The sequence below is a fragment of the Felis catus genome, chromosome B3 (genome assembly GCF_018350175.1).
Source record: "Felis catus isolate Fca126 chromosome B3, F.catus_Fca126_mat1.0, whole genome shotgun sequence".
In the NCBI taxonomy this organism is placed as follows: Eukaryota; Metazoa; Chordata; class Mammalia; order Carnivora; family Felidae; genus Felis; species Felis catus.
The window spans coordinates 6160341-6188340 of record NC_058373.1 but is presented as its reverse complement, the minus strand read 5'-3'; the positions used below and the strand labels follow the sequence as shown (position 1 = coordinate 6188340).

Sequence of the window (28000 nt, the reverse complement as noted above, 5' to 3'; positions counted from 1 at the left end):
TAAAAACTCACATTCTTCCCTTCAGAGTCTCATTTATTATAAAATGGTTTTACAAAAGTCTAAAACTATGCCAAGCTTCCCATTTCCCACCATATACATAAGACCATTTAAAACACAACCCGGTTGCCACTCACTGTTGTGTGTCCAGCACCGGCTGAACCCCAGCACTGGGGCACCCGCACGCAGGTCTGGGACCAGAATTGCCTTTTGGGAACTCTCAAGCCAAAAGATGGCAATCCGGTACCGGAGCTCAAAGAAATGAGGGGCAGGAATTTACAGATGAAAAAATAGGAGTCTGATCTACTGGGGCTGGTGGCCCAGGTTCGCTGATCCCGGCTGTGTCAAGATCAGGACCCGGATTTGGAGGGAGAGCTAAAGGCCGTCTTTCATGAAGTGAACAGGGTTGACCGGGCCCAGGAGCGGGCTCAGCCTCCCTGCAAGGCGGGCTCTGTGCACAGCCTACAGCGGGTTTCTCCTGACGTCAATCATGCCTGAGCTGGCCCGGCGCGGGTCCCGCCGGGGCTTGGGCAGGGGCCCGGGGTTCCAGGGCAGGCCCGCCTCACCCACGGGGGGCGCCCGCCCCCCCAGGGGCTCCTCGGCGCCGCCCTGCTCCTCACCGCACAGGCTGGAGCGCTTCCACGTCAGCGGCAGCGGGGCCCGGACCAAGTCCCGCACCTCGTCTCGGGAGCGGGGGCCCCCCTCGGGGAGGGACTGCTGCCAGAGAAGCTCGGGCACGGGGCGCAGCTCCTCTTCGTTTCCGGGAGCCGGTCTGCTCTCCAGGCACAGGGCCCTCTTCTCCCCACCTGTCACCGAGACCAACGACACTCGTCAGAAACGGAGGCCTCAGCTCCCCTGTGGGAGATGCCCGCGGAAGAGCGGAGGTTAGAGGGGTTCCCAAGCCTTCCCGGAGGCCGGCCCAAACCGGGTCAGGTGAGCCTCACCCCTGCTCTGGCCCGCCGCACTCAGGCTACTGAGCTTCTGTTTCAGTTCCTGGTTCATCCACAGGTGGCGGCCCAGCTCCTTCTCCAGCGCTTGGATCCTGGTCTCATACTGCCTCCTGCTGTCCGCTAGCCCCTCGCCGAGGTGATCTAGACGGGAGGGGCGGAGGAGGAAGGAGGGGTGGCCGAGGAGGAAAGCGGGGAGGGGCCGCGGGCAGGGAGAGGGGCCTCACCTCGGCTCTGCTGGAGGAGAAGCTGCATGTTCTGCTCGTGCTCCTTCTGCTGCAGGGTCAGCTGGCGGTCCATCTCCAGGCGCTGGCGCTCCAGGGCCACCTCCAGCCAGTAGACCAGCCTCTGCTGCTCCTCCAGCTGCATCTCCAGCTCGGAGAAGGCGATCTGCTGCTGGTGCTGCTCCTCTCGGAGCGTCACGACCTGTCCCAAGACCCAGCCGGGCTCAGTCCCCAGCGCGGATCATCCCCGACCGGCGGCGGCAGGTACTCAGGTACTTGGCAAACTTGTAGCCACCATCCCCCACGGGCGGACGTCACTAAGGAATCACCAGGGTGTCCCGCTGAGCCAAGACCTGGCCTCCCACACCTTCTCAACGGTGTTCTAGGCAGGGATTTCCAAATGACAAGAGTCAGCTGTCAAGAGGAAGCTTACTTCCTACCCCTGCCTCAAGCTCCTTCCGAGGCCCAGGCTCCTAAGCCCGCGGGCAGAGCCTTGCTGAGGCCCAGCTTCTCAAGCTCCGCACTACTGACATTTCAGGCAGGGAGTCTGTGGTTGTGGGGACCTGTCCTGCCTGCTGTAGGGTTAGCAGCAGTCCTGGTCTCTACCCTCATGGCTGTGAGGACCGGAAGCATCTCCAGACTCGGCCAGATGTCCCCTGGGGGAAAACCATCCCTGCCGAGAACCACCGATCTGGGTGCACTGAAGGGGCCAGGAGGCCAGAAAGTGGGGGGAGAGGAGACCGGGTCTTCGTTTCACTAAGAAAGTTAGGGTTTAAGGAGGAGAGTCTGAGGCAGCCCTGGAGACGGCCCTGATTCTGTCCCCGCATCTGGGAGGAAACAGACCCCCGTCTGGAGCTGCCAGCAGACCCCTCCCCCACACAAGTACCAGACGGAGGTGGCGGAGGGCCCGGGAGCCGGTGACCCACCTTGTCAAAATACTTGCAGAGCAGGGCTCTGGTCTCCGAGGACGAGAGGTAGCTGAGCTTGGCCATGAGGTTCATCTCACACTGGGACAGCAAGGAGGCCGACGCCCGCAGCACCCGCTGGCGGCACGTGATGGCCTCATTCTTGTATTCGATGGCAGCATCCAGGGCCTCGATGGCCTCGTCCAGCTGGAAGAGCGTCCGCTCCTCCTGCGGGACACGGGCAGGAGTGGAAGGGGAGGCCCGGGTGCCCACACCACGCACACCCACTCCCCGGATGACGTCCCTGGGCAGACGGCACCAGCACCCAGCCACGAGGGAGACGCTCTGTCTCCTCATCCTGAGCTCACAGCACATCCAAAGTGTCCCTGACTGGTATGGCAGGGACAGGAAGCTTCCATCACAGCCCCGACCCCGGGGGAGGCCAGGCTCTGCTGACGGGCTGCTCTCTGGCGTATCACCTGTCGCATGATCTACAGAAGCGCAGAGCACCCTACGCCAAACGGTCTGCTACGGGCACCAGAGGGGCCACCGGGGTGAGTTTATTGCAACGAGGCTCTCTCTGCTGCTCAGGGACTGGCCACGAGGCGCGGGGACGTGCTGCCACCGCTCATTCCCACACAGGGAGCCGAGGCGCGGACGCGTGGGCTGACACGGCTCAGGACACGGAGCGCCCCCAGGGTCCAGCCGGGCAGGAACGGCGAGGGCCAAGTCCGTGCGTCCCTGCTGCGGGGGCCGCGGCGGGAGGAAGGGCCAGGCCAGCACGCCCGCTGCGGCCACCCCACGCCCTGGGTCTCGCTCGCAGGGAAAGCGTGTCGGGGAGCAGCAGGGCCCGGCCGGCTGCGGAGGTCCGGGCCGCGGGGCTCACCTCGGGCGACAGCAGGCTGCCCCTCCTCAGCTTGCCGTCGATGTCCAGGCGCTGCTTCAGCAGCGAGTCCTTCTCCTGGCGCAGGGCGTCGATCTCCCCGCGGAGCCGCTGCTGGCTCTGGGCGCTGCCCTGCCGCAGCTGCCCGCTCTTCTCCGACAGCTCCTTCTCCAGGTGCTCCAGCCGGCTGGACACTCGCACGATGTCCTCGCTGAGGGCCTGGGGGCGGCGCCACTGGGCGTCAGGGAGGGGGCGGCCCCACCCTCGCAGAGGTCACAGAAGCGGCCCAGCCACGGGATGCTACGGAGGCTGCGGGCCTTTCCCTCAAGAGCCCTACAATCCGGGAGTACCGCCCGGCGGGAGGGCCCGGCTCTCGACTCTGTGGCGGCTCGGCCAGTGGGGCCGGTGGGACCAGAGCCTCGGAGGAGGGACCCCCGGAGACGGCCCCCGAAGGATCCCAGCAAGCATGGGAAAAGGCACTCCTGGCAGAAAGGGGGCAGCACCGGACAATCCAGCAGCACCCTGAACCCTGCTGAACTTCAGAGCACTCTGGACCTGAGTGCGGGCACTGAGTCCGAGCACCTGCTCCGGGCCGGGGCTCTGGATCTCACATCCCCCCTTTCCCACCATCCTGGCACCACTGTGATTCCACCGGCCAAAGAGGGCACTGGCTCAGAAGCTCCTTACTCAAGAGGAAGCAGTGACGCAGGGGGGACAGAGTACTGCGCAGCGGGGAGGCCGCCGTCTGCCCAGGTCCGTCGGCCTCCAGCGCCTGTGAGGCCTGCGTCTCCTTGGTCGTCCCCCTTTCCACACCTGCTGTTCCTTGTTGGCCTGCACGGCCCCCAGCAAGTGCAGAGGGCGACATGAAGGGGACGGAGCCTCACGTGGCTGGAACTTGCCCGGCAGGGCCATCACCCAGAAGAGCCTCCCCTGGCAGGGTTGTCACCGGGAGGGACCTCCACGGGAGGGGGCCACCCGATGGCATCTCACCTGGCAGGACCTCACCCAGCACCAACCCCGCTGGCGGGGCCTCACCTGACTGGACCGCAGGCGCTTGCTCTCCAGCCCCGTCTTCTCCTGCATCAGGGCCTCCTTCTTGGCCAGGATGGCCTCCCGCTTGTGGAGCTCCTCCCCCAGCTCCTCCAGTGCCCGCCGCTGCTGCAGGACCTTTTCCATCTCCTGGTCCAGCCACTTCTTCTGCTCCTCGATCTTCTGACGGGGGTGGGGGAGGGAACTCAGCTCTCACCCCTGGCCCCACGGGCCACCGCCCGGGGTCAGTGGGGGAGAAGGGTGCGCCCCCCCTCCCATCCCCCACCTCCGCCGCGCCCCAGGGGGACCGAGGCAGCCGACCGGGGCTCCGGGGACGCCGGCCCGGCCCGGCCCACCTGCTGCTGCTCCAGGCTGACCACAGAGCCGTTGCTGCCGCTGCGCCGCTTCCTCTGGAACGCCGCGATCTCTTCCGTCTTGATCTTCAGGATCTTTTGCTGCTGCTCGTGCCGCCGCTCCAGCTCCTGGGGACGCGCCCGGCGAGCAGCTCAGGGGCAGGGTCCCGGGGGGGCGGGGGGGGCCGCGTCTCCCCAGAGCCCCTCCGGAGATGGCCTCGCCACCCACGTCTCCCTGGGACTGGGCTCCTGCGGGCCGCCGGCCGCGGGCACGGCTCACCTCCCGAGTCCCGCCCGCCTCGCGTGCCCTCCGGCTCTCCTCATTCTCAGGGGCGAGGACAAACTCAGGGAGGCCGAGCCGCCGGCTCGGGAGGTCCTGCGGCTGCGAGTCCCGGGGACCCCAGGCGCCCCCGACCCGACCCGACCTTGACACGGTGCTGCCGCTTGTTCATCTCGGTCTCCAGGCGCCGCTTCTGCTCCGTCTCCTCGCGAAGCCGCCTCTGCAGCTGCCCCTGCTGCTGCCGCATGAGCTGCACGTGCCTCTCGAGCTCCTGCAGCCGCTTCTCGCTCTGGGCCGACAGCGACGCCAGCCGCTCGGTCGCCTGCTTCTTTTCCTTCAGCACCTGGACCGACACAGCCTCGGCTGGGCCACCACGAGATGGCACCGCCCCCGACACTCAACCAGGGTGGGCAGGACCGAAGGACGACGGACGGAGAGAGGGACGGACGGAAGGGCAAACAGGCCAGTGGGTAATGGACTAATGACAGCAAAAGATGGTGGCTACCAGGACATTTTCTCTGTACGAGGCACACATCACGTGCTCTGTGGGTATCAAATGATCCTAACAATCCTATGGAAAAAATAGGATTATCATTATCCCTACTTTGCAGACTAGGAAACTGAGGCACAGAGATCTCAGGAAACTTGACCGAGGGCACACGGCTACTAAATGGCAGGGCTGGGATTCAAACCCAAGCAGTCAGGCTCCAGAGCCCGTGCTCTTGACCATTCTACTGAACTGTCTCTTGGACAGCTGAGCTGAGGAAGGGAGGGAGGGAAGACAGACGGACAGACAGCTATAAAGTTTGGTGGATGGAAGGGTGGGTGGACAGATGGACAGGATCATACAAGGGTGAAAAACAGGGTGGGCGTGCCTGAGTGGCTCAGTCAGTTAAGCGTCCGACTTCAATTCAGGTCATGATCTCAACAGTTCGTGAGATGGAACCTTGGGCGCTGGGCTCTGCGCTGACAGCCCGGAGCCTGCTTGGGATTCTCTCTCCCTCTCTCTCTCTCTGACCCTGCCCCACTCACACTTTCTCTAATAAAGAAATCAATCTTAACAACAAAACAGACAATACATGGATCAATAAAAGGCCATAGAAAGACGAATGGATAGATGGATAAACGGACAGTTAGTCACATCAACTGATAAAATGTGTTGGGGAAGGTCAGCAAAAGGATGTGATTGCCCATTGACCCATGAGCTGGACCCGGGCCATCAGAGGCTCCTCACCCCCTTCCCTGTCCTTGGAATGTGGGCCGCACTTGGCTTTCCTGCTCCCAGAGGCAGCTCCAAGGACACGGCCTCGAGAGGGTGACGAGGCACTGAGAACGCTGCGTGTACACGACTGAACCCGCGTAGACCTTTTCATGAACTTCTAAGATACAGCAGGTGGGCCCGGGGATCCACTCATCCTGCTGCCGCCCAAGACAAGCCTCGTAAACAAGTTCCCTTTGCTGATTAAACCTGCGACTTCCCCACGGGGAGTGGCTGCCTCTTTCATAGCTTCCCCCGCCCTCTGCATGCCGGGACCGGTTTAAAGTGACATCCGGGAAGCTCGCGAGCAGACTGCCACGGAAAATGGCAGCAGGCGAAACCCGGAGTCGGCCAGAGACCTGGGTGGGGAGAGGTGGCCCCTACGTCAGACGCTCACGGATGGCCGCATGAGCATGGGGCGTCCTTAAAACGCTGATTTAGGGGCTGGTTTGGGAAACTGCACGGCACGCCGGGGCAAAGAAGGAAGAGGTAAGGCTATTCTGCTGCCCGCTGGGCTGGAGTGCGGGGTAAAGACCTTATAAAGCTACGAGGGCACAAGATGCCTCTGCTTGACATCTGGGTGCTTGTGACAAAGCCTGATTCAGATGCTAAGAGGTGGAGTCTCTGAGAAGGCGAGGAGGATGAGGAGGTAACTGAGGAGGAAACAGACAAGATGCACCGTGTCTTCTGACCCTGACACAAAGGAAAAATTTCCTTTACTTTTTATTTTTTTTAAGTTTATTTATTTTGAGAGAGCATGAGCGTGTGAGCTGGGGAGGAGCGGAAAGAGAGAAAGAGAGAGAATCCCAGAGGCAGGCTCCACGCTGTCAGCGCAGAGTGCGACGCAGGGCTCAATCCATGAACCGGGAGATCATGACCTGAATCGAGATCAAGAGTCAGACACTCAACCAAATGAGCCACCCAGCGCCCCACAAAGGAAAAATTTAAATAGCAATTACCCCAAACTCCTTGAAGAAAACTTGCATGCTTTGTCCCTTGAATTTGTAAATCTTAGCAATTCTTAGTAAATCTTAGTCTTTGAAATATAAACACCCCAGGACATGACCAAAGCATTGCCCACAGAGACTGAAAAAGGCAAAGTGGGGTGGGGTGGGGGTGGGGAACCTTTTAAAATACAGACTGCTGGGGCACCTGGGTGGCTCAGTCGGTTGAGCATCTGACTTCAACTCAGGTGAGGATCTCACGGTTCGAGAGTTTGAGCCCCGTGTCAGGCTTTGCACTGACTGCACGCAGCCTGCTTTAGTTTCTCTGCCTCCCTCTCTCTCTGCCCCTCCCTGCTGGCGCACGCTCTCTCAAAAATTAACATTTAAAAAATTAAAACAAAACATGATAAAATGCAGACTGCTGGAGGAGTTCCCTTGTCCAAAATCCAGTCCACAGCCTCTGAAAGATCACGAATATCAATAAAAGCTCCAGCCATGTGAGCGGGCTGGTTCATGGCTGGAGAACTGAAATGAAAGCCGAGAGAGCTGTAGGAGGCCGCTAAGCTCACCTCATCTCATGGATGCAACTAGAAAACACACGGGAGCAAACAACCCAGAAAACAACCAGAAGACAGGCAGAACAAACCAAACTAAATGAAGAGAAGACACCCGTGGAAGAGGGTGGGAAGGGCGGAGACACGGTGGGAGCTAGATGGACCACAGGACCGTCCATGGGAAAGGGGGACACCAAGGAAGCGGAGAAGGGACAGAAACAGACCCTCACACCAGGGAGCCTGCCCGGGGAAGATCAATCACCCTAACATTTGGCTTTGAAAACCAGAGGGGCCAAATTTTGAGAGTTCTTAAAAGTAGTGGGACTTAAAGCATGGAACTTCAGGAGTGCCTGGGTGCCTCAGTCAGTTAAGCGTCCAACTCCTGATTTCGGCTCGGGTCGTGATCTCAGTCATGAGACCGAGTCCTATGTAAGGCTCTGTGCTAAGCATGGAGCCTGCTGAAGATTCCCTCTCTCCCCCCTCTGCCCCTCCCTGCTTCACGCACACACTCTCTCTCAAAAAAAAAAAAAATTAGAACTTTAAAACTCAGCGGGCTCAGGTCTGGGAGAACCCAAGGGCCACAGGAAGTGGAGTCCCACCCTTAAAGAGACAGCACAACACACAGGCATGGAGATACAGACAGAAGCAGGAGTCTGAAAACTGCCCAGGGCATACGGAGGGAGAGTCATTTACTGATCTGGAGGGACAGACATCACTGAGGGACTCCTCCAGGAACAGAGGACTTGGCAGGTGCCATTTCCACGCTCTGCCCCCCCAGCATCAACACAGCTCCTCGTGGGGGCCAGCGCGACACCAACACTCACTGCCTAACTTACACTGAGCCTCATCCCACGGCGCTCCAGCAGATCGGCCCCTGCAGCCAGACCTGCCTCGGTCCCAGCAAGACAGGACTCCTCCCCCAGAAGGCGGGCGCAAACCTTGCAGACACCACGCACCCCGCACTTTACAGATCCACCTCCTCCACCCCCGTGGCGGGTCCTGGACATAGTAGCAGGAGGTCCCCTCTCACAAGAGGACAGCTCACAAACCTCGTAAAAACTGGACGCCCTGCCCCTGTGCACGTTGCAGACCCGTCTGCTCTAATATGCTCTGGGCCAGAGCCCATCCAACCCAGGCCACAGCCTGGCAGTGTGGAAGCAGCCCCCACAGAGGCTGGCACTACTCCAAAGTGACTCCTGCCCCAGAGAGATGGGAAGACAACCACACTAGTCTGACTGCGGCACCAGCAGTGGGCTGGGGGCAGACAGCTGGTCTTGCTGGAGGCCGTGCGCATCCACAAAAGCTTCTCGGGAAAACACAGGGAAAGGGCCCTGCGGTTCGGTGCTTCCACGGCTCTGGCAAATCCCTGATCTGACTCAACTCAAGCCCGGTGTGGCCCCAGACTGGCCCACTAACGGCACAGGGACCAAACTCTGCCCACAGCAGACAAAGAGGGCCCCTGCAGACCACTGGACGGATGGCAAAAGCGGCCACAACAGTCAGGTGCACACGATGCACATGTGAGATATTTGTGAAGCACCAGGTTCTGGTGAACAGGGGACACTGCACTACAGGACCTCTTCCTCATGAGGCCACACTTTCAAGAGCAGAGGATGTAGCTGACTTTCCTAACACACAAAACCCGACCCAGAGTTAGACGAAATGAGGAGACAGAGGGATATGTCCCAGATGGAAGGACAGGACAAAATCACAGCAAGAAGCCGAAACAAAACAGAAATAAGTAATATGCCTGATAGAGGATTTAAAGAAACAGTCATAAAGATACTCACTGGACCTGAGAAAAGAGTGGAGGACATCAGTCAGACCCTGAACAAAGAGACAGAAAACATAAAAAGAGAACCAACCAGAAATGAAGAACACAATAAATGAAACTAAAAAGACACTAGGGGGAATAAATAGCAGACTAGAAGAAGCAGAAGAATGGATGAGGACAGAGTAATGGAAAGTAATCAAGCTGAGCAGGTGAGAGAAAAAAATGATGCAAGATGAAAACAGATTTAGGGAACTCAGCGACTCCATCAAGTGTAATAACATTGGCATTATAAGGATCCCAGAAAGAAAAGAGAGAAAGGGCAGAAAATTTATTTCAAGACATGATACCTGAAAACTTCCTGAAGCTGGGGAAGAAAACAGATATCCAGATCTAGAGGCACAGAAATCGCCCCATAAAATCAACTCAAGGAGGCCCACGCCAAGACACTGAGTAATTAAAATGGCAAAAAGTAGTGGTGGAGGATTTTAAAAGCATCAGGAGAAAACAGTTACATACAAGAGAAACCCCATGAGACCATCAGCTGATTTTTCAGCAGAAACTTTGCAGGCCAGAAGGGAATGGCATTCACGGCACTGAAAGGAAAAGGCTGCAGCCAAGAATAATCTACCCCGTAACACCATCGTTCAGAATAGGAGGAGAGAGAAAGAATTTCCCAAACAAAAGCTAAAGGAGTTCACAACCACTAAACCAGTTCTGCCAGAAATGTTAAATGGGACTCTTTCAGTGGAAAGAAAAGATCATAAGTAAGAGTAAGAAAAGTAGGAAGCATGAAAGAAGTAAAATACATATATCTGTAAAAATCAGTCAGGGGACTCACAAAGTAAAAGGTTGTAAAGTACTACATCATAAATCCTACAATGTGGTGGGGAGAGGAGTAAAGAATGGGTTCCAACTTAACCGACCATCAACTTAATATAGACTGCTATTTGTAGAAGATGTTAGATACAAACCTAACAGTAACCACAAATCATGTGGTTACTGGGAAGAAAAGATCAAAAGAATAAAGAAGCTGAGAGGAACTATAAAAAACAGTAAAATGGCAATAAATACATACCTATCAAAAATTACTTTGAATGTAAATGGACTAAATGCTCCAATCAAAAGACACAGTATCGGGGCACCTGGATGGTTCAGTTGGTTAAGTACTCGACATCAGCTGAGGTCATAATCTCATGGTTCATGAGTTCAAGCCCCGCATCAGGCTCTCTGCTGTCAGTGCAGAGCCCGCTTCGGAAACTTTTGTCCCGCCCCCCCCCCCCCCGCCGCTCTCCCTTCCTCCTTCCTCTCTCTCAAAAATAAGAAAACATTAAAAAAAAAAAAAAAAGACACAGTGTGACATGGATTAAAGAAACAAGACCCACTATATAATGCCTAAAAGAGACATATTTCAGACCTAAAGACACCTGCATATTGAAAGTGAGGGGATGGTGGGATGCCTGAGTGGCTCAGTCACTTGAGTGTCCAACCCTTAGTTTCGGTTCAGGTCATGGTCTTATGGTTCATGGGTTTGAGCCGCACATTGGGATCCAATCTGTCATCGCAAAGCCTGCTTGGGATTCTCTCTCTCTCCCTCTCTGCCCCTCCCCTGATCATGCTCGCTCTCGCTCTCTCTCTCAAATAAATAAACTTAATAAAAAAGTGAGGGGATGGAGAAACATTTATTATGTAAATGGATGTGAAAAGAAAGCTGGGGTAGTAATCTATTCTATCAGACAATAGAGACTTTAAAACAAAGACTGTAACAAGAACAAGGAAGGACATTATGTAGTCATTAAGGGAACAATCCAACAAGATAGAACAATCGTAAATATTTATGCACCCAACACGGAAGCACCCAACACATAAAGCAGTTAATAACAAACAAAAAGTAATTAATTAATAGTAATACAATAATAATAGGGGACTTTAACACCCCACTTACATTCATGGACAGATCATCCGAACAGAAAATCAACAAGGAAACAGTGGCTTTGAATGACACACTGGACCAGATGGACTTAACAGATATATTCAAAACATTTCATCCTAAAACAGAATACACATTCTTTTCAAGTGCACATGGAACATTCTCCAGAACAGATCACACATTAGGCCACAGAACCAGTCTCAACAAATTCCAAAAGATCAAAGTCCTACCATGCATCTTTTCTGACAATAACTAAAAATCAACCACAAGAAAAAATCTGGAAAGAACACAAATACATGGAGGTTAAATATGCTACTAAACAATGAATGAGCCAACCAAGAAATCAACAACATATATGGAGACAAAAGAAAATGAAAACACAATGGCCCAAAACCTTTGGGATGCCACAAAAGCTGTTCTAAGAGGGAAGTTTATGGCAACACAGGCCTACCTCAAAAAGAAAAAAATCTCACATCAACAATCTAACCTTATACCTAAAGGAGCAAGAAAGAGAACAGACAAAATCCAAAAACAGCAGAAGGAAGGAAATAATAAAGATTAGAGCAGAAATAAAACAGAGACTAAAAAAATAGAACAGATCAATGAAACCAGGAGCTGGTTCCTCGAAAAGATCGACAAAATTGATAAACCTTTAGCCAAACCTATCAAAAAGAAAGCAGGGGAGGGACTCAAAATCAGAAATGAAAGAAGAAAAATAAGTGACACCAAAGAAATTATACAAAGGATGGTAAAGAGAATATTAAGAAACATGAAACACCAGCAAATTGAACAACCTAGAAGAAACGGATAAATTTCTAGACACATAACCTACCGAAACTAATCACCAAGAAATAAAATTTGAACAGACTGATTACCAGCAATGGAATTGAATTGGTAATTAAAAACAAAACAAAACAAAAACAAAAACAAAAACAAAACTCCCAGCAAACAAAAGTCCAGGATCAGATGGCTTCACAGGAGAATTCTACCAAACATTTAAAGACGAGTGATACCTATTGTTCTCAAACTATTCCAAAAAATAGAGGAAGGAAAGCCTCCAAATCCATTCTGAGGCCAGCATTACCCTGATACCAAAACGAGTCAAAGACATGACCAAGAAAAGAGAACTACATGCCAATATCTCTGATGAACATAGATAGAAAAACCCTCAACAAAGTACTAGCAAACCAAACCCAACAATATATTTAAAAAATTATTCACCATGATGAGGTAGGATTTACTCCTGAGGTGCAAGGGGGGTGGTTCAACAGTCACAAATCAATGTGACACATTACATCAATAAGAGAAAACCACCATACGATCGTTTCAATAGATGCAGAAAAAGCATTGGACAAAGTACAACATCTATTTATGATAAAAATCCTCTACAAAGTAGGTTTAGAGAGAACATACCTCATCATAATAAAGGCCATATGCGAAAAACCCACAGCTAACATCATGCTTAATGATGAAAAACTGAGAGCTTTTCCCCTATGGTCAGTAATAAGGAAAGTATGTCCACTCTCATCACTTTTATTCCACATAGTACTAGAAGTCCTAGCCATTGCGAGCAGACCAGAAATAAAAGGCACCCAAGTTGGTAAGGAAAAAGGAAAACTCCTATATGCAGATGACATGATACTATATATAGAAAACCCTAAAAATTCCACCAAAACACTATTAGAACTGATAAATTAATTCAGTAAGGTCACAGGATACAAAATTATACAAAAATCTGTTGCATTTCTATACACTAACGATGAAGCAGCAGAAAGAGAAATTAAGAAAACCCTTTCATTTACAACTGCACCAAATAATAATAAAATATGTAGGAATAACCTCATTCAAAGAGGAGAAAGACCTATACTCTGAAAACTATAAATCACTGACAAAAGAAACTGAAGATAACACAAACCAATGCAAAGACATTCCATGCTCATTGATTGGAAGAACAAATATTATTAAAATGTCTATACTACCCAAAGCAACCTACAGATTTAATATAACCCCTACCAAAATACCAATTGAATTTTTCACAGAGCTAGAACAAACAATCCTAAAATTTGTATGGAACCATGAAAGACCCCAAATAGCCAAAGCAATCTTGAAAATGAAAAACAAAGCTGTGGGTATCACAACTCCAGATTTCATGTTACATTACAAAGCTGTAGTGATCAAAACAGTACGGTACTAGCACAAAGATAGACACATAGATCAATAAAACAGAATAGAAAGCTCAGAAATAAATCCACACTTATGTGGTCAATGTTTAACAAAGGAGGCAAGAATATACAATGGGGAAAATAGTTTCTTCAACAAATGGTGCTGGGAAAACTGGACCGCCACATGCAAAAGAATGAACCTGGACCACTTTCTTACACCATCCACAAAAATAAACTCAAAATGGATTAAGGACCTAAATGTGAGACCTGAAACCATAAAAGTCCTAGAAGAGCACACAGGCAGTAACATCTCTGACATCAACTTCTTTCTAGATAGAGCCCCTGAGGCAAGGAAAACAAGCAAAAATAAACTATTGGGATTTCATAAAAATAAAAAGCTTGTGCAAAACAAACAGTAAACAAAACTAAAACCTATGGAATGGGAGAAGATATTTGCAAATGACATTTACAATAAAGAGCATCCAAAATATATGAAGAACTTACTCAACTCAACACCAAAAAAATACTCCCATCAAAAATGGGCAGAAGACATGAACAAACATTTCTTCAAAGAAAACAGGTAGACGGTCAACAGACACACGAAAAGACGCTCAACATGACTGATCCTCAGGGAAATACAAATCAAAACCACAATGAGGTATCACCTCACACCTGTCAGAATGGCTAGATGTAAAAAGACAAGAAATAAGTGTTGGTGAGGATGGGGGGGGTGGGGAGGAACCCTCATGCACTGATGGTGGGAGTGCTAATTGGTGCAGCCACTGTGGAAAACAGTATGGAGGTTCCTCAAAAAATTAAAAATAGAATTACCATATGATCCAGTAATCACACTACTAGGCATTTACCCAAAGAAAGTGAAAACACTAGTTTGAAAGCATATAAGCACCTTATGTTTACTACAGCATAACTTACAATAGCCAAGATATGGAAGAAACCCAAGTGTCCATCGATAGATGAAGGGCTAAAGATGTGGCGTATATGTACAATGGAATATTACTCAGCCATAAAAAAGGGATGAGATCTCGCCATCTGCAACAACATGGATGGGCCCGGAGGGTTTCATGCTAAGTGAAATATGAGAAACGCAAATACTGTATAATTTTGCTTATATGTGGAATATAGAGAACAAGTAGCACAAACAGACCCATAAATACAGAGGACAAACTCACGGTGGCCAGAGGGGAGGGGGAGGTGGCACGGGTGAAGGCGAGTGGGAGGTACAGGCTTCCAGTTATGGAATGAATAACTCATGGGGCAAGACACAGCACAGGGGATAAAGTCAATGGGATTGTAACAATGTTGTGTGGTGACCGATGGTAGCTACACTTGCCGAGAGCACAGCATAGGTACACACTTCGTGCATCACTATGTTGTGCACCTGAAACTAATGTAACATGTCAACTATACTTCAAAAAAAACCAAAACAAAACCCAGCAGACTACAGTAGTAACAGATAAAACCACTCTGGCTGGGTGGACTAAAGTACTCCCCCAGGCTTTCATACAGTTGAGTGATCAACCAGTAGGGCCCGTGCCCCATATGCCAGACTGGGGCCTCTTGCCAAGGCACCCAATCCCGTCGAGGTATGGAAGTCATGGGAAACAGCCACTGTCTCAACTCTCACTGTCTCAACTTGCTGCTGAGAACACCAAGCCCCACCACGCCTGGGAAAGGGATGGTCTACCAGAACTTGCCTGGGGTGTCCCATCTGGATGGGGAGTTACTTCGAGGGAACTCCTCGGTCTCCACTGGGATCCTGTTGTCCTGCCACAAGCCCGACCTGGTGAAACGCACTAGACGCGGAATGGTAAATGTGCCACTGGGAGAGGGAAGAAGGTGGGAGTCCTGGTTGGGCACATCCCCCAGTCCATCTCTTCACGCCTGGCAGTGCTGCCTCCCCCAGCCAACATGTACGGTACGCACACCCAGGTCAATATCCTAAAGCTGCGAACTTCCCTCTCCTCAAGGCCAGGCGGACATTGTTTTCCAACAGTACGATCGTTTGGCCGCCATCTTGGTTCCCTCCACTGGGCTGGAGGACAGTATAGCACACATCGAAGCCCTTACTAAATTCATCTAGCAAGCTTAAATGACAGCCAAAGAAGCCTGTCCTCAACACTGAAAGGTCTCTGATGAGAACAGCTATCCTCCAAAATAGAATGGCCTTGGACATTACTGTCCTACAAGGAGGCCCCTGTGCCATTATCCAAACACAATGCTGTGTGTTCGGCTAACGTGTGATCCTTGTTGAATCTAGTTGACCCATGAGCTGGGTGGACCCAGGTGATCAGAGGCTCCTCACTCCCTCCCCTGTCCTTGGAACGTGGGCTCTGCTAGCCTCTCCCACTCCCCGAGGCGGCTCTAAGGACACGACCTTGAGAGAGTGATGTGGCGCTGAGAACGCTGAACGTACACACGACTGAACGCAGTTCAGGGAGCCTCACAAACTTTTAAGATGTGGTGCGCGGGTGCGGGGATCCACTCACCTTGCTGCCGCCAAGACAAGACTGGTATGCAAGCTCCCTTGCTTAGGAAACCTTTCTACCTGGGGTGGCTGCCTCTTTCTTTGGTCTCTCCCTGCCCTCTGCACGCAGGGACCCATTTCAGGTTACACCCGGGAAGCTCCGGAGGGGGTTACCAACCAACAGCGTGACAGACAGATGTTCGAGTCAGACAGACTGACGGCCCGAGGGGTAGACAGAGAAGACGGGACGGAGAGAGAAGTGGCCGGGGAGCTGGGGGGTGGGGGGCTGCATGAGGAAGGGGTAGCTTGCTTTCGATGCCCACCCTTCCCCCTTCACCGGGCTGCAGGCAGCACTGGCCTCCCTGCCTCTGCTGTGTTTACAGCTGAGACCCCCCACTCAGCGCTGCTGACTTCTATGTAACACCGGCCTCACCCTGGGAGTCGGAGGCCGTTCCCCAAGCCAGCCAGGGGCTGGGCCACGAGGGCCTGAGCGCCCACGGGTGCCGGTGAACCTGGCCCCGGGGCCCACCTGGCTTGATCCCAGGCCCCCAGCCACTGCCCCGGGATCCCCACACTGACCTGCACCTGGCTCTGGGCGACAGCGACCCTCTTGCGGAACTCCTGGAGCCGGGACCGCTCGCCGGCGTCCTGGGGCTCCCTGCCCTCGAGCTCCCGCAGCTGCCTCTGGCTTTCGCTCAGCTCCGCCCGCACCTGCTCCGCCTCCTGCTCCAGCTCCCGGATGTGCTGGCTGTGCTGCCGGTTCAGGGCCTGGGCCGCCTTGCCTGGAAGAAAGAGCGGGGGCCTCATCAGCACAGGCAGAGCCTCTCCCCCAAGGGGACCATCGCTCGGCTCCCCTGGGAGGGGTTCCAGACCTCTGTCAGCCATGGTCACCTGTGGGGGTTTTGCCAAGCCTCTGCACCACTGGTACCGTGATTTACTATATTTTCCTTTAAGCCACTTACTTTTTCAATTAAAATTAGCCTCATCCATAGCAATGACCCACAGAAATTAGGGGTTAAACTGGCTTTATTTTTTTAAATGTTTGTTTTTGTGAGAGAGAGAGAGAGAGAGAGAGAAAGAGAGAATGCACGTGCATGTACGCAGGGGAGGGGCAGAGAGAGGGGGAGACAGAGAATCCCAAGCAGGCTCCGCGCTGCCAGCACAGAGCCTGACTCGGGACTCAAACTCACGAGACGTGAGATCGCGATCTGAGCCGAAGTCGAGAGTCGGAAGCTTCATCGACTGAGCCTCCCAGGCCACCCCTAAATTGGCTTTATTTTCACCTGACACCTACTAACAAATACACAGGTTGGGCCTGCGTGTCATTAAGCCTCCAGAACTGACTTCCATTGGCGGGAAATCTGGCGAGCGGAGGGACGAGTTAAATAACACCACAAGGAAGCCAATGGGCAAGTCCTGAACACGAGGGGTTTGGGACAGTCTACAGGACTGTGAGGAGACAGGAGGAGGGACGCTTTAGAGGCCTCACGAGCACGGTGTGGGACATGTGTGGAGCTGGGTGCCAGCAAATCGGCTGTCCACGGACTCTGCCAAAGACCTGAGGGAACAGGCTTGTGCTCTGGGCGTGGGGGGGACGTGGAGCTTCGTTAGACGTGCTCATGGCACGTCGGTTAAAGTGTCCAAAAAGAGGCAAACTGAACGGTGTGGGGGTGAGATGACAAGATGCCTGGGATTTGCTCCAAAACACCTCAGCGAAGACAAAAGAGACAAAGGAAAGGGATGTATGGGAGAAGCTCGTGATGCTAAATCCGGGTGACGGGCTCACGGGGACCTGCTGTGCCAGCCTTCCTCCTCTTGTGTTTGAAATTCTTCATGATGCATTTTGTAAATGTTTATTTATTTTTGAGAGACAGACAGACAGACACAGAATCCGAAGCAGGCTCCAGGCTCTGAGCTGTCAGCACAGAGCCCGACGTGGGGCTCGAACCCATGAACCGTGAGATCGTGACCTGAGCCGAAGCCGGACGCTCAACCGACTGAGCCACCCAGGCGCCCCTTCATAATGCATTTTGTAATAAATACACAACCCTTCAAATAAAAAGGCTCAGCTGCTTCTTTACATGTGTCACCAGTGGCGGACGTAGCATGATTTGGGGCCATTGTTTGCACCCTAAGAGTAGGGGATCCTGTGCCCAGCGAGGTGCCTAACACGGCAGGCAACTGACAAATACAACTACCGCTACCACGAATAGGTATTACTTTCTGAGAACCGGTCTTAGCGCTTCAGCTGAATGAAGTCCCCTCAACGGCCCAAAAAGCAGGTACAATTACTAGCCCCACTTTAGAGAGAAGAAAACAGAGCCACGGAGGGGCTATTCTACTTGCTCAAGGTCACACAGGCCCAAGAGGCTGAGTCGGCTACCACACTAAGCCACCTGGTCCCCGCTCCTAACCACCCTCAGGCGGGAGGCCCGCCCGAAGGCCCACCACCTCACCTGTGCGGACCAGCTCGCCAATGAGCTCCTCCTTCATGCGGATGTTGATGGCCAGCTCCCGGATCTTCTGTTGGGCTTGGGCCAGCCGCCGCTCAGAGGCCGTGGCAGCTGGGGTCCGGCGGGGCCGCGCCAGGGCCTTGCTCCCACCGGCTACTGTAACAAGCCCGCCGTCAAGGCCACCACCCCAACGATCAGTGGGGGAGGCGGGGGAGGGGAGAGGCACGCCCCGGGCAGGGGCGGCGAGGCATGGCGTGTGGACCGTCTGGGACAGCCAGTCCAGGATCACGGAGGGGAGGGTCAGAGCCCTCTCTGCACCAGGCCCAGCTCACCTCTGGGCCCCGGGATGGCTGCACCCGGTTCTTCGGGGTGAAGCTCTGGGCCCTTCCCGGCACATGGACTTCCTGGGCGGGCCCCCACCCTCTGGCTCCACTTGTTGATCCCGTTCCTGGAAGACAGAAGCAGGACTCAGAGGAAGGAAGAGAGGCCACTGTGGTCTTCTGTCCTCTCAGGGTCAATGGAGCCTCGGGGCATCGGTCTGGCAGAACTGAGGCCAGGGGGCTGGGCTGTTGGGGGCACCGAAGGCCGCCTTGAAGGCCGAGAACCAGGAGGCCCGGGGCCCACCCTGTGGCGTACTCACCCCACCGGTTCCAAGCCCACAGTCCCCATCTGCTCTCCCCACCGGACGGGGCAACGGAGGTGAGGGCTCCCTGAGACCACAGTGGGGTCCTCCTCCAGCCCAGCCTGGCTCCCGAGGTGCTTCGGGTCAGGTGGGCAGCTGGTCCCACTCACCTGCGCAGGTGCGGGGGCCGCAGGGGCGGCTGCCCCTCCTCCTGCTCCTCCTCCTCCGAGGCAGCTGAAGAGCCGCTCCCGTGGCTGTCTGCCTCTGCCAGCAGCTGGGCCCCAGGCTCTCTGCCATTTGTCACCTGCTAGGGGAGTGCCAGGGTTTCAGGACAGAAAGCGCCCAGGGCACCGTCCATCAGCCATTTTCCATCACTGATCTTTGCTCGTGCCTATGCCCGGCCCTGCCCGCCCTCCTCACAGCCCTGCCGATCCCAAGTGAGAGTAGGAGCTTCCTCCCAACCCCCCAGCGCCCCCTCCCCGGTGGCGCCCATAGCACCTGGGACTCCACGGGTGACAGCTTGCCCTATCTTTGTATACAGCTCACCAGCAATGCCCTGCCAGAGTGGTGGATGTATAACAGACTCCGGTCAAACCCACACCCTCCCTCCCCGCAATGCCTTGGGCTTTTACAGCTGAGATGACCCAGAACTTTCAGGAAGATGCAGGACAGCCTTTGTCCAAAAGGTCCCAAGTGACTAGAAGGCCGGGCTCAGGGAGATTAGGGCTCATGGAAAAGTATACTTGCAAAGACAGAAGGGGTGGCCTCAGAGGTGATGAGCCCCCCATCTCTGGAGGTGTGCAAGCTTTCCATCCAGCGCCTGAAGCCCAACTCCCTCTGTAACCTCCTCACTTCAAAAATCTCCAGCCAGCCCAGGGATGCCCAGTGGTACCAGACCCTTCTGAGCGGCCCTACAGAGTCCCCCAAATTTTGGCCCTTTCTCTAGGAGCACTGGAAAGGGGTATCTCACAGCTGGTCCCGGGAAAGGCTGGATACATTCGGCAGCACCGCCCTTCCCCTGCCCGAGCCTGTCCAACGCAAGAGACCCAGGCTCGCCACCTCCGCACCTCTCCCCAGTTCTCAGGGCCAACTTCATCTCCAGGAAGGCAGACGGGGGGCACCATGCCCAGCATGTGGCTGTGGGCACCGCCGAGGGGGGCTGTGTGAGGCCGGGGTGCAAAGGAGCCGGCAGACAGGCCCTGTAGGAGCCCTGGGGCCCCCCAGCCAGGCCGCACCAGCTCTAGCCGCAGCCGAAGCTCCGCCATTTCCTGCTGCTGCTCCCGAAGCCGGTCGCTCTGGAAGACATGTTCCGGGTGCTGATGGGGGGTGCGGACGGGGAGGGTGCCGGGATGCTGGCAGGCAGAAGTGCGGGAAACTGAAGAAAGGGGCCACCCCACCCTCTCTCGGCTAAAACTGAGGAGGGCCAGATACCTCTGACCACTTGTTGCCCAAACACACACACGCACACACGCACGCCACTTATTCAGGGTCAAGCTCTCACCCCACCCTGCTAGCTCCAGGTCAGTCCTCCACGTTCATGCCAGTCACTGCCGCCAGAGGGCGCCGGGAGCAAAGCTGACCCAGTTGCCTTGGGACGGCGGGGACCTCCAGTCCCACTTCTCATCCAGGGTCCGACTGCCCCTCCAGTCCCACCTCTCATCCAGGGTCATGGCCATCAGGCACGACCACCCGCACCATTCTCTTCCTCACCTCCACGCTGTTGCTCAGTTGTGCCCCCTCCATCTCTTCCCACCCTGCCAGAAGCCCGCCCTGGCTAACTCCCCCTTGTCCCCGGAAGCTCAGTTCGATTTCACCTTGAGGAAGCCTCTCCCCACCTGCAGTTTGTACTGCTCCATGGCGTCCTCCAGGGCCGCCAGAAAGTCTCGGTTCTCCTCCTCCAGCCGGGCCACCTGGCTCTGCAGGGCGAGCAACTGCAGTGCCCCATCTTCCTATGATAGGGGCAAGGAGAGAGGCTTCAGGGGCAGGAGCCTGCGGACAAGCCTGCCTGTCTCTGGGACACCCCGGCCCTCTCTCTGCCCTGCCAGGGGTTCCCCTAGTCCAGCTTGCTACTCTGCTGCAAGCCCTGCCTGCAATGGGGCTCCAGAGCCCACCCAGCCTGTGGTCCCCTCTGCAAGCTATTTGGGCCATCTCTTGGATTATGAATCATACTTTTATTAACAATAATAACAGCATCACTATTATTGGGAACCCACTGAGGCTCCACTAGCGTGCTGCGCTGGGCACTTGGTACACCTTCGGCCCTTACAACAAGCCTAGGAGGTAGATACCCACGTTATCCCTGTTTCACAGACAGAGACCCTGAGACTCGGGAGGGTAAAGGACGTGGTCAAGGTCATCAGAGTCGCCTCTGAATCCGGAATGCGCTGCGCTGATGGACAAGGGGCAGGGGCGCCGCTGGCCGTATGAAGACGGCTCCCTTCCCCGCTCCCTCCCTCCCCGGGGCCACACCTGGCCCTTGGCCACCTTCGGCCCGCCGGGACCCTGCGTGGCCTGCTCCTCGGCGGAGGCGCTCTCGATGCCGCTGTCGGGCCCGGAGGCGGAGCTCAGGGCGCTGCGCTCCCCCTCGACGGCGCACAGCCAGTCGCGCACCTTGCGGGCGGCGGAGCCGGGCAGCCCCGGCTCCGCCTGCAGCTCGCGCAGGAGGCTGTAGGCGGCGTCGGTGCGGGCCCGGTAGCGCGCGCACTCGGCGCCCAGGCGGGCGGCGGCCGCGGCGGCGGCGGGGGCGGCGGCGGGGCCGGGGGCGCGCCGTCCACGGTGGATGATGCGCGTCTCCGAGCGGTGGCGCGGGGGGCCGCGCACGCCGGCCGCCGCCTCCTCGGGCGCGCGCTCGGCCTCGGGCCGCCAGTTGACCGTGGCGCGGTTGCGGATGTTCTGGGCGCGGCTGGCGTAGTTGAGGGTGTTGAGGGTCTCGTCGAAGTCGGAGGAGGAGGGGCTGACGCAGGCGATCATCACCGTCTTGGCGTTCCCGCCTAGCGAGTCTTTGAGGATCCTGAGGACGCCGGGTGGGGGCGCGTCAGGGGCGCCGGAGCGCCAGGACGCGCCCGGCCCAGGGACCCCGATTCGTCGCCCGGGGGGGGGGCCTCGGACCGGTGGGCGGCGCGGCCGGGAAGCCAGAGGGGCCCCATCCCCTCCTCGCCTCGCCTCCCGCCGCCCCCTGACCCCCAGCGGCCGGAGAGGGGCCCCTGCTCCCGTGGGCCACAGGCCGCAGGGCCCTCACCGGGTGATCTTGGAGTCCCGGTAGGGGATGTGGCTGCCTCGGCGCTGGGGGTCGCCCAGGGCGCTGATGACGTTGCCCAGCGCCAGGAGGCTGCTGTTGATCTGGATGCTCTCCTTGAGCCGCTCGCCCGTGCTGCCCGTCTTGAGGACCCGCTCCGAGCCCGCCAGGTCCACGAAGTGGAACTTGGAGACCAGCAGCTGGCCCGCAGGGGGTCGCGGCAGGCGGCTGGGGGCGCGCCCCCGCTGCTCCAGGGTCACCGTGAAGACGGTGTGTGAGCGGCTGGACAGGCGGTTGAGGTGTGTGGCGCCCGTGTGCCGCGCCGCGTTGCCCATCTCCAGGAGGCTCAGCACCTCGTCCAGGCCCTCCACGTCCACCTCCTTGACGCCACACAGCACTGAGGACACGCAAGGCTGTGAGCCCAGCGCAGGGGCAGCCCGGGACTGGCCAGGAGGGCAGGCAGAGCAGGGCTAGCCCTTGCCAGCTCTTCCCGACTCAGATGCCCCTTCCCCATGCCTGACAGGCAGGGGTGGGGAGGGTCCTGCCCATCCTGGCTCCGGCCCCAGGGCCTCCCACTTGCCCGTGCCCACCTTGCACTCTGGGCACAGAAGTATATACTGAACTCAGGGGAGACGGGAGAAAGGAAGGCAAAACGTTCCAGGGCTCGGGTTTCCCAGGTAGGAGGTAGCCCTCCCAGACAGGTGAGCCACCCCTCAGCAGGTGAAGCCGCATCAAGCCACATGTCCCACTCCCAGCCAGTGGAGGCCCCAGGAGCTCCTCACCAACATTTCCGCGGTCATCTTCCCGCAGCTGGATGTCACGGCTGGCGGTGCCCACCTCCAGCAGATCTCGGAACTCCTCCTTATACACTTCCAGGTAGGACACGTGCACCAGACAGTCAAGCAGGTCATTTTCATCGATAAGCTTGAAGGCTTCAGCCATGGCCCGTGGGATGATGCCCTGCTCGTCCTCGTGAAGGGAGGCTGGGGAGACACGGCAGAGCCTCCTGTCACCGTGCCTTCGGCGGACATGGCTCGAGGCCCCAGGGCCCCAGCCAGCAGCTGGAGGGCAGGGCTCCAGCATGAGCGTAGCAGCGGAGGCCAGGATGGCTGGGTAGCCTGAGCCAGACCACGCTCCAGGAAGGTCAGGCAGAATTATGGAACTTCAGAGTCGGAAGCAACCTCTCAAGGTTCGGCCAACCCCTTTCATGAAGTAATAAGCATCCCCTCCACCACATCTCTGCTAGATCATCAGATACCGTTGGCTTGATTACTCCCCGGGTCAGGGAGCTCATTACTATAGTCTACGCTCAGTTAGCTAAAGGACCTCCTAAATTTATCCCAAGGAAGTAATAAGAGGGTGTTCAGAACAGCACTCTTCATAACTTCAGAAGAATGCAAACATCCTAAGAGTCCGTCCTAAGATCCAATAGGGGTCTGGTTAAGTAAGTTAACTTATATACACAATGGAATGCCAAGCCACCATTAAAAAATCAGCTTGGAGGGGCGCCTGCGTGGCTCAGTCGGTTGAGTGTCCAACTTCAGCTCAGGTCATGATCTCTTGTGGGTTCGAGCCCCACGTCGGGCTCTGTCTGCCAGCTCGGAGCCTGGAGCCTGCTCTGTATTCTATGTCTCCCTCTCTCTCTGCCCCTCCCCAGCTCACACTCTGTCGCTCGCTCTCAAAAATAAACATTAATTTTTTTTTGATTAGCTTGAATATTTTTTTTTTAATTTTTTTAACGTTTTTATTTATTTTTCAGACAGGGAGAGACAGAGCTTGAACAGGGGAGGGTCAGAGAGAGGGAGACACAGAATCGGAAACAGGCTCCAGGCTCTGAGCCATCAGCACAGAGCCCAATGCGGGGCTCGAACTCACGGACAGTGAGATCGTGACCTGAGCCGAAGTCGGCCGCTTAACTGACTGAGCCACCCAGGCGCCCCAGCTTGAATATTTAATGATCTAGACACATGGGTATGATATATTGTAAGAAAAAAAACAGGATATAAAAGAACAAGGGCAATATAATCCATTTTTTAAAAGGTAAAATAATTTTCTCAGAGAAATTGGAATGGTATCAGGGCGAGTGATTTCTGGAAAGTACCAAACGCTCGTGTTTGTATTTTCCTAATTTTCTACAGCACACCTGTATGCGTTTGTAACCTAAGAGAGAGAACGTTTGTGCTACTTAACGTGGGGCATTTCCTTCAACTGGCCTAAAGTATCCCTCCCAAACGAACGTTCCAGGGCCTCACTGAACTGCTGGCCCCCTTGCCAGGCAGCAGCCAAACTCGGCTCTTCCAGAACAATCCCCCCTCCCACTACTCTGACTAGAACACGGGTCCCTGAGCCGTGTCAGCCATCCTGACGACCTCCAGAGACCAGCCGACTTGCCTCGCCCTTCCTCCCCCTGAGGTCCCCGGAGCCACACAGTGTGACCCCATCTCTGTGGAGGTGCAAAAGGCTCCCCACGTCAAGGACTCTTCCTTCCCGTCCTGGTCAGCCTCCTGACACGGCTGCTCCCACCCGGGGCCGCAGGTCAGATTGGGAACCCGGCTCGCCTTCGACGGGGGTGTGGCAGCAGGAACGCAGGGGCAGAAGTTGGGGAGACTCCACAAGGGCACGGGGCCTCCCACTGGGTCACTCACCCACACTGGCCTCCCCCATGGTGTACGTCTTCCCGGAGCCCGTCTGACCGTAGGCAAAGACCGTGGCGTTGAAGCCCTCAAAGAAAGCCTCGAGGAGGGGCTGCACGCAGGCCTGGTACACGGCCTCCTGCCCCGTGTCCTCATCCAGCACCACGTGGAAGCCAAAGTGGCGGTCTCGACCAAGGGTGACGCGGCTGTGCCCCGGCTCCACCCTCAGGCAGCTCTGGTGCCCGTGCAGCAGCTCCTTGGGCAGCAGCGGCCGGACCCTCAAGGCCACCCTCACCGGGGCCTCCTCGGCCCCCGGCAGCCTCTGGGCCTCCAGCCCCATGCTGGGGGAGGGCAGCTCCCGGTCCTGTAGAGAGAGGAAGAGGCCCCTGGCATCAGCACCTGCAGGTGACCCGGAGCCAGATCCCGGGGCTCCCGACCTTGGGGACATGGAAGGGAGGGTGCCTGGTGTCTGAATACTGCGAGGGCCACGTGCGGTCCTACACGGTAACAAAAGAAGGCCCGTCACTGGCAAAAGAAGGCCCCCAACTCCTCCACTTGACTCCCAAGGGCTTCCGTGTTCCAGCCGCACCCCTCCCCGGTGACCCCATCTCCTAGAACACGCACGCTCCACCACCACCACATCAGGGAGCCCCTTTCCCTAATACCCACCAGGGTCTCCATCACCTCCGCCCTTGTCACCTCACACCCCCCTGCCCCGCCTTCTTCAAAAAAGCCAGATCCTTCGAGACCAAACTCCTACCACCAAACCTGCCAATTCCATCTCCTAAATATCTCTCAAGTGCACCTGCTTCTCCCCATCTTATTGCCAAAGCCCCGCTCCCGGCCACTGACATCTCCACAGGATGGCTGTGACCAGCTTCCTCACTGTTCTGTCTCCAACGCAGCAACCAGGAGCATCTTTCAAAACTGCAAATGCAATCATGTTACCCTCCTGCTGACACTCTCCCAAGAGAGGCTCCCCACTGCCATCCAAACTTTAACAGCCCTGCCTTGTCTGCTCCCCTCCTGCACCCCACCCCGTGTTGCCCAAGGCTCCTCATTTCTCTGGTCTTGGACTGGCCCCCTCTCCCTCAGGGAGCCAGGGAAGCGCCTCTGCTTCCGCGGCGCACACACGACGCCCGGTGACGCTCCCACCCGCCACTGGCCACTCTGTAGCAGAGGGAGCTGGGAGGCAGGGACCCTGCGTCTCCCTTCCTGCTGGATCTCCACCGCCCCGCACAAGGTCGGACGCTTAGTAGCTGCCCAACAGTGATGATGAAACTGCATCCAAAAAACTCTCCCCGTCCCCGTTCTCTTCTTATCACGGTCCACACCGCCTCCTACCCACGGGCCCGCAGCACTTGGTTTGTCACTACTGAACTTCTCTGAGCACACGTAACGGTTCGTCCCTTCCCTCACTCAATCCTCCAGTCCCTTGCTGGGTGCCCGGCCCTGGGGACACAGCGGTAACTATCGCGCAATACAGTGGGCGCCTCGGCTCGCCCCGCACCCTGAGCTCTTCCAGCGCTCGGGACACAGAACTCCGCGCACCCAAGGCTCCGGGACAACTCCACGGGCGCGGTCTGGCGCGGGAGGAGGCGGGCACGCGACAGGATCTCCCGGAGTTTGGAAAAGTGATTACACATGCGGGCCCGACTCTCCCAGCGTCGGCGCTCGCCCCTGCCGGCCAGGCCCGGGATGCTGGCCTCAGGCCCCCGATTTAGGGAAGGGGGCGCTTCCGCCCGCTCAAGGAGGGGCCTCCAGGAGGCTGGTATGCAAGGATCGGGGCTCCTCGTGCTCGGTCCAGTGCTCCCCAAGTGCCGGCTCCCGCTGCCACCCGGCCCAGGCCTGCGCAGGGAGGGGGCGAGCGCGCTCCTCCCCCGCCCCCCTCCTCGACCTCCACCCCTCCCGGGCCCAAACCCACCTGCTCGGGTGGGAGCACAGTCCCCCAGGGGTGCAGTCAGACTCCGAGCCTCCGCGCGGCGCGCTCCGATGCCGTCATCGGGACCCCCGCCCCCCAAAACATCCCGCCCCTCGCCCGCAGCTCCGCCCGCCTGGGAGCTCGGGGGCGGAGGCGCGAGCCGGGCGGCGCCGTGGAGTCGGTCCTCAGACGGGGCGGGGTCAGGGCTGGAGGGGCGGGGATTGGGCGGGGCCTTGTCCGAGGGCGCGGCAGGGGTGTGGGGCGGCCAATCGGGTTGCCGGAGCCGCGCTCTGATTCCAGCGCCGACTTGGCGAATTCTGGGGTCGCGGCGACCACCAAGGCGGGCCTGATTCTCCGAGCGGGAGAAGCCCGCCAGCTCATGGAGCGGGGCACCTAAATCTTACAATGCAAGTTGCAACAGGTGAGAAGAAGAAAACTAACCAGGAGACTTTTTCGCTCCGCGAGAGGAGTGGATTTTCCAACTCTCGATTCTGAGTAACAGTGGACTAAAGATAAGCTAATATTTGTTCATTAATTGATTCGTTCAGGTGCAGACCGCTCTCCTCCCGCCATGGCTACCCCTCGATCCCAGCACTGCCGACGCCCCCTGAAAGCTCAGCAAATCTCTCCCTTCCCCATCCTCGGGAAGCCTCCGCCCCGCTTTTATCCCTGATTTCACGACCCCTTCTAAAGCTGAGAAGGATCCATCCCCCTCCCCCATGAGATTCTGGAGATTGGGCTGGGGGCCCACTCCACCCTGTGTGAACGGGCCCTGGCTGCACTTTCTGCACTCACACTGGAAAGAATCGTTGCTGGGGCCCTTCTCTGCCAAGGCCCAGAGTGACCCAGACAGGGGGTGGATGGGTGAAGCCCCCAGAGAGCTATACTCAGGCCTTCTAGCATGCCAGAGAGCAGCATGGAGCTGCCTCCGGGGGAGCCTCACCCAGGACAGGCCCTGACAAGGCCTGGCCCCACAGCGCTGGCTTGTAAGCCCCCAGTTTATAATGAGCAGGGGAACCACTGGTCCACTGGTAGACCGCACTGGCACCCAGCCTCGGGTGCTGGATGGACAGCTGTCCCTGAAAGAGGCCACTGGGAGGTGAGGTTTGCTGTGGGGTTCTTAGCCAACCTCTCCAGTTAGGGAGGTTATGCTGAGTGAACAGCTCAAGGGAACCTTGCAGAGGTGTTATTCATCCTTCATCGACCTGGGCAGGTGCTACCCGAGGGATTGTCCCCAAACAGCATTTCCAGTGTGCCCCCCACTATCCATCCCATCACTCAAGCCGTCCTTGTCTCCTCCTCTTCTCTTGTCCAGGACTGAGCCCCTCCTTCCCCTCCTCTGTAGCTTCCAGTCCAGGCAAAACCCTTTGTCTTCTACGCCCTGGCCACCCAAGCCGCCACTATCCCTCATCTG

At 56.4% G+C, this 28000-nt stretch overlaps 1 protein-coding gene across 5 annotated transcripts; it reads right to left on the bottom strand.

Moving 5' to 3' along the window:
* Positions 1–15: 15 nt before the first annotated feature.
* On the bottom strand, positions 16–26745 carry KIF7 (kinesin family member 7). 5 transcript variants are annotated; one of them, XM_023254924.2, is made up of 19 exons: positions 26590–26745; positions 24678–25029; positions 22815–23015; positions 22036–22429; positions 21267–21807; positions 20633–20746; positions 19865–20092; positions 18968–19104; positions 18508–18623; positions 18179–18331; positions 16302–16504; positions 4764–4961; positions 4342–4467; positions 3992–4168; positions 2960–3175; positions 2095–2301; positions 1172–1370; positions 942–1088; positions 16–803 (listed from the first exon to the last, which is right to left on the bottom strand). In XM_023254924.2, the coding sequence occupies exons 2-19, from the start codon at positions 25003–25005 to the stop codon at positions 460–462; spliced, it is 4029 nt and encodes a 1342-aa protein (XP_023110692.2). In that variant the 5' UTR covers positions 25006–25029; positions 26590–26745; the 3' UTR covers positions 16–459. The 5 variants fall into 5 exon arrangements, with proteins under 5 accessions (XP_023110692.2, XP_023110695.2, XP_023110694.2 ...); XM_023254927.2 differs by having other exon boundaries at positions 3992–4165; XM_023254926.2 differs by having other exon boundaries at positions 18179–18328.
* Between the last annotated feature and the right edge of the window lie 1255 nt (positions 26746–28000).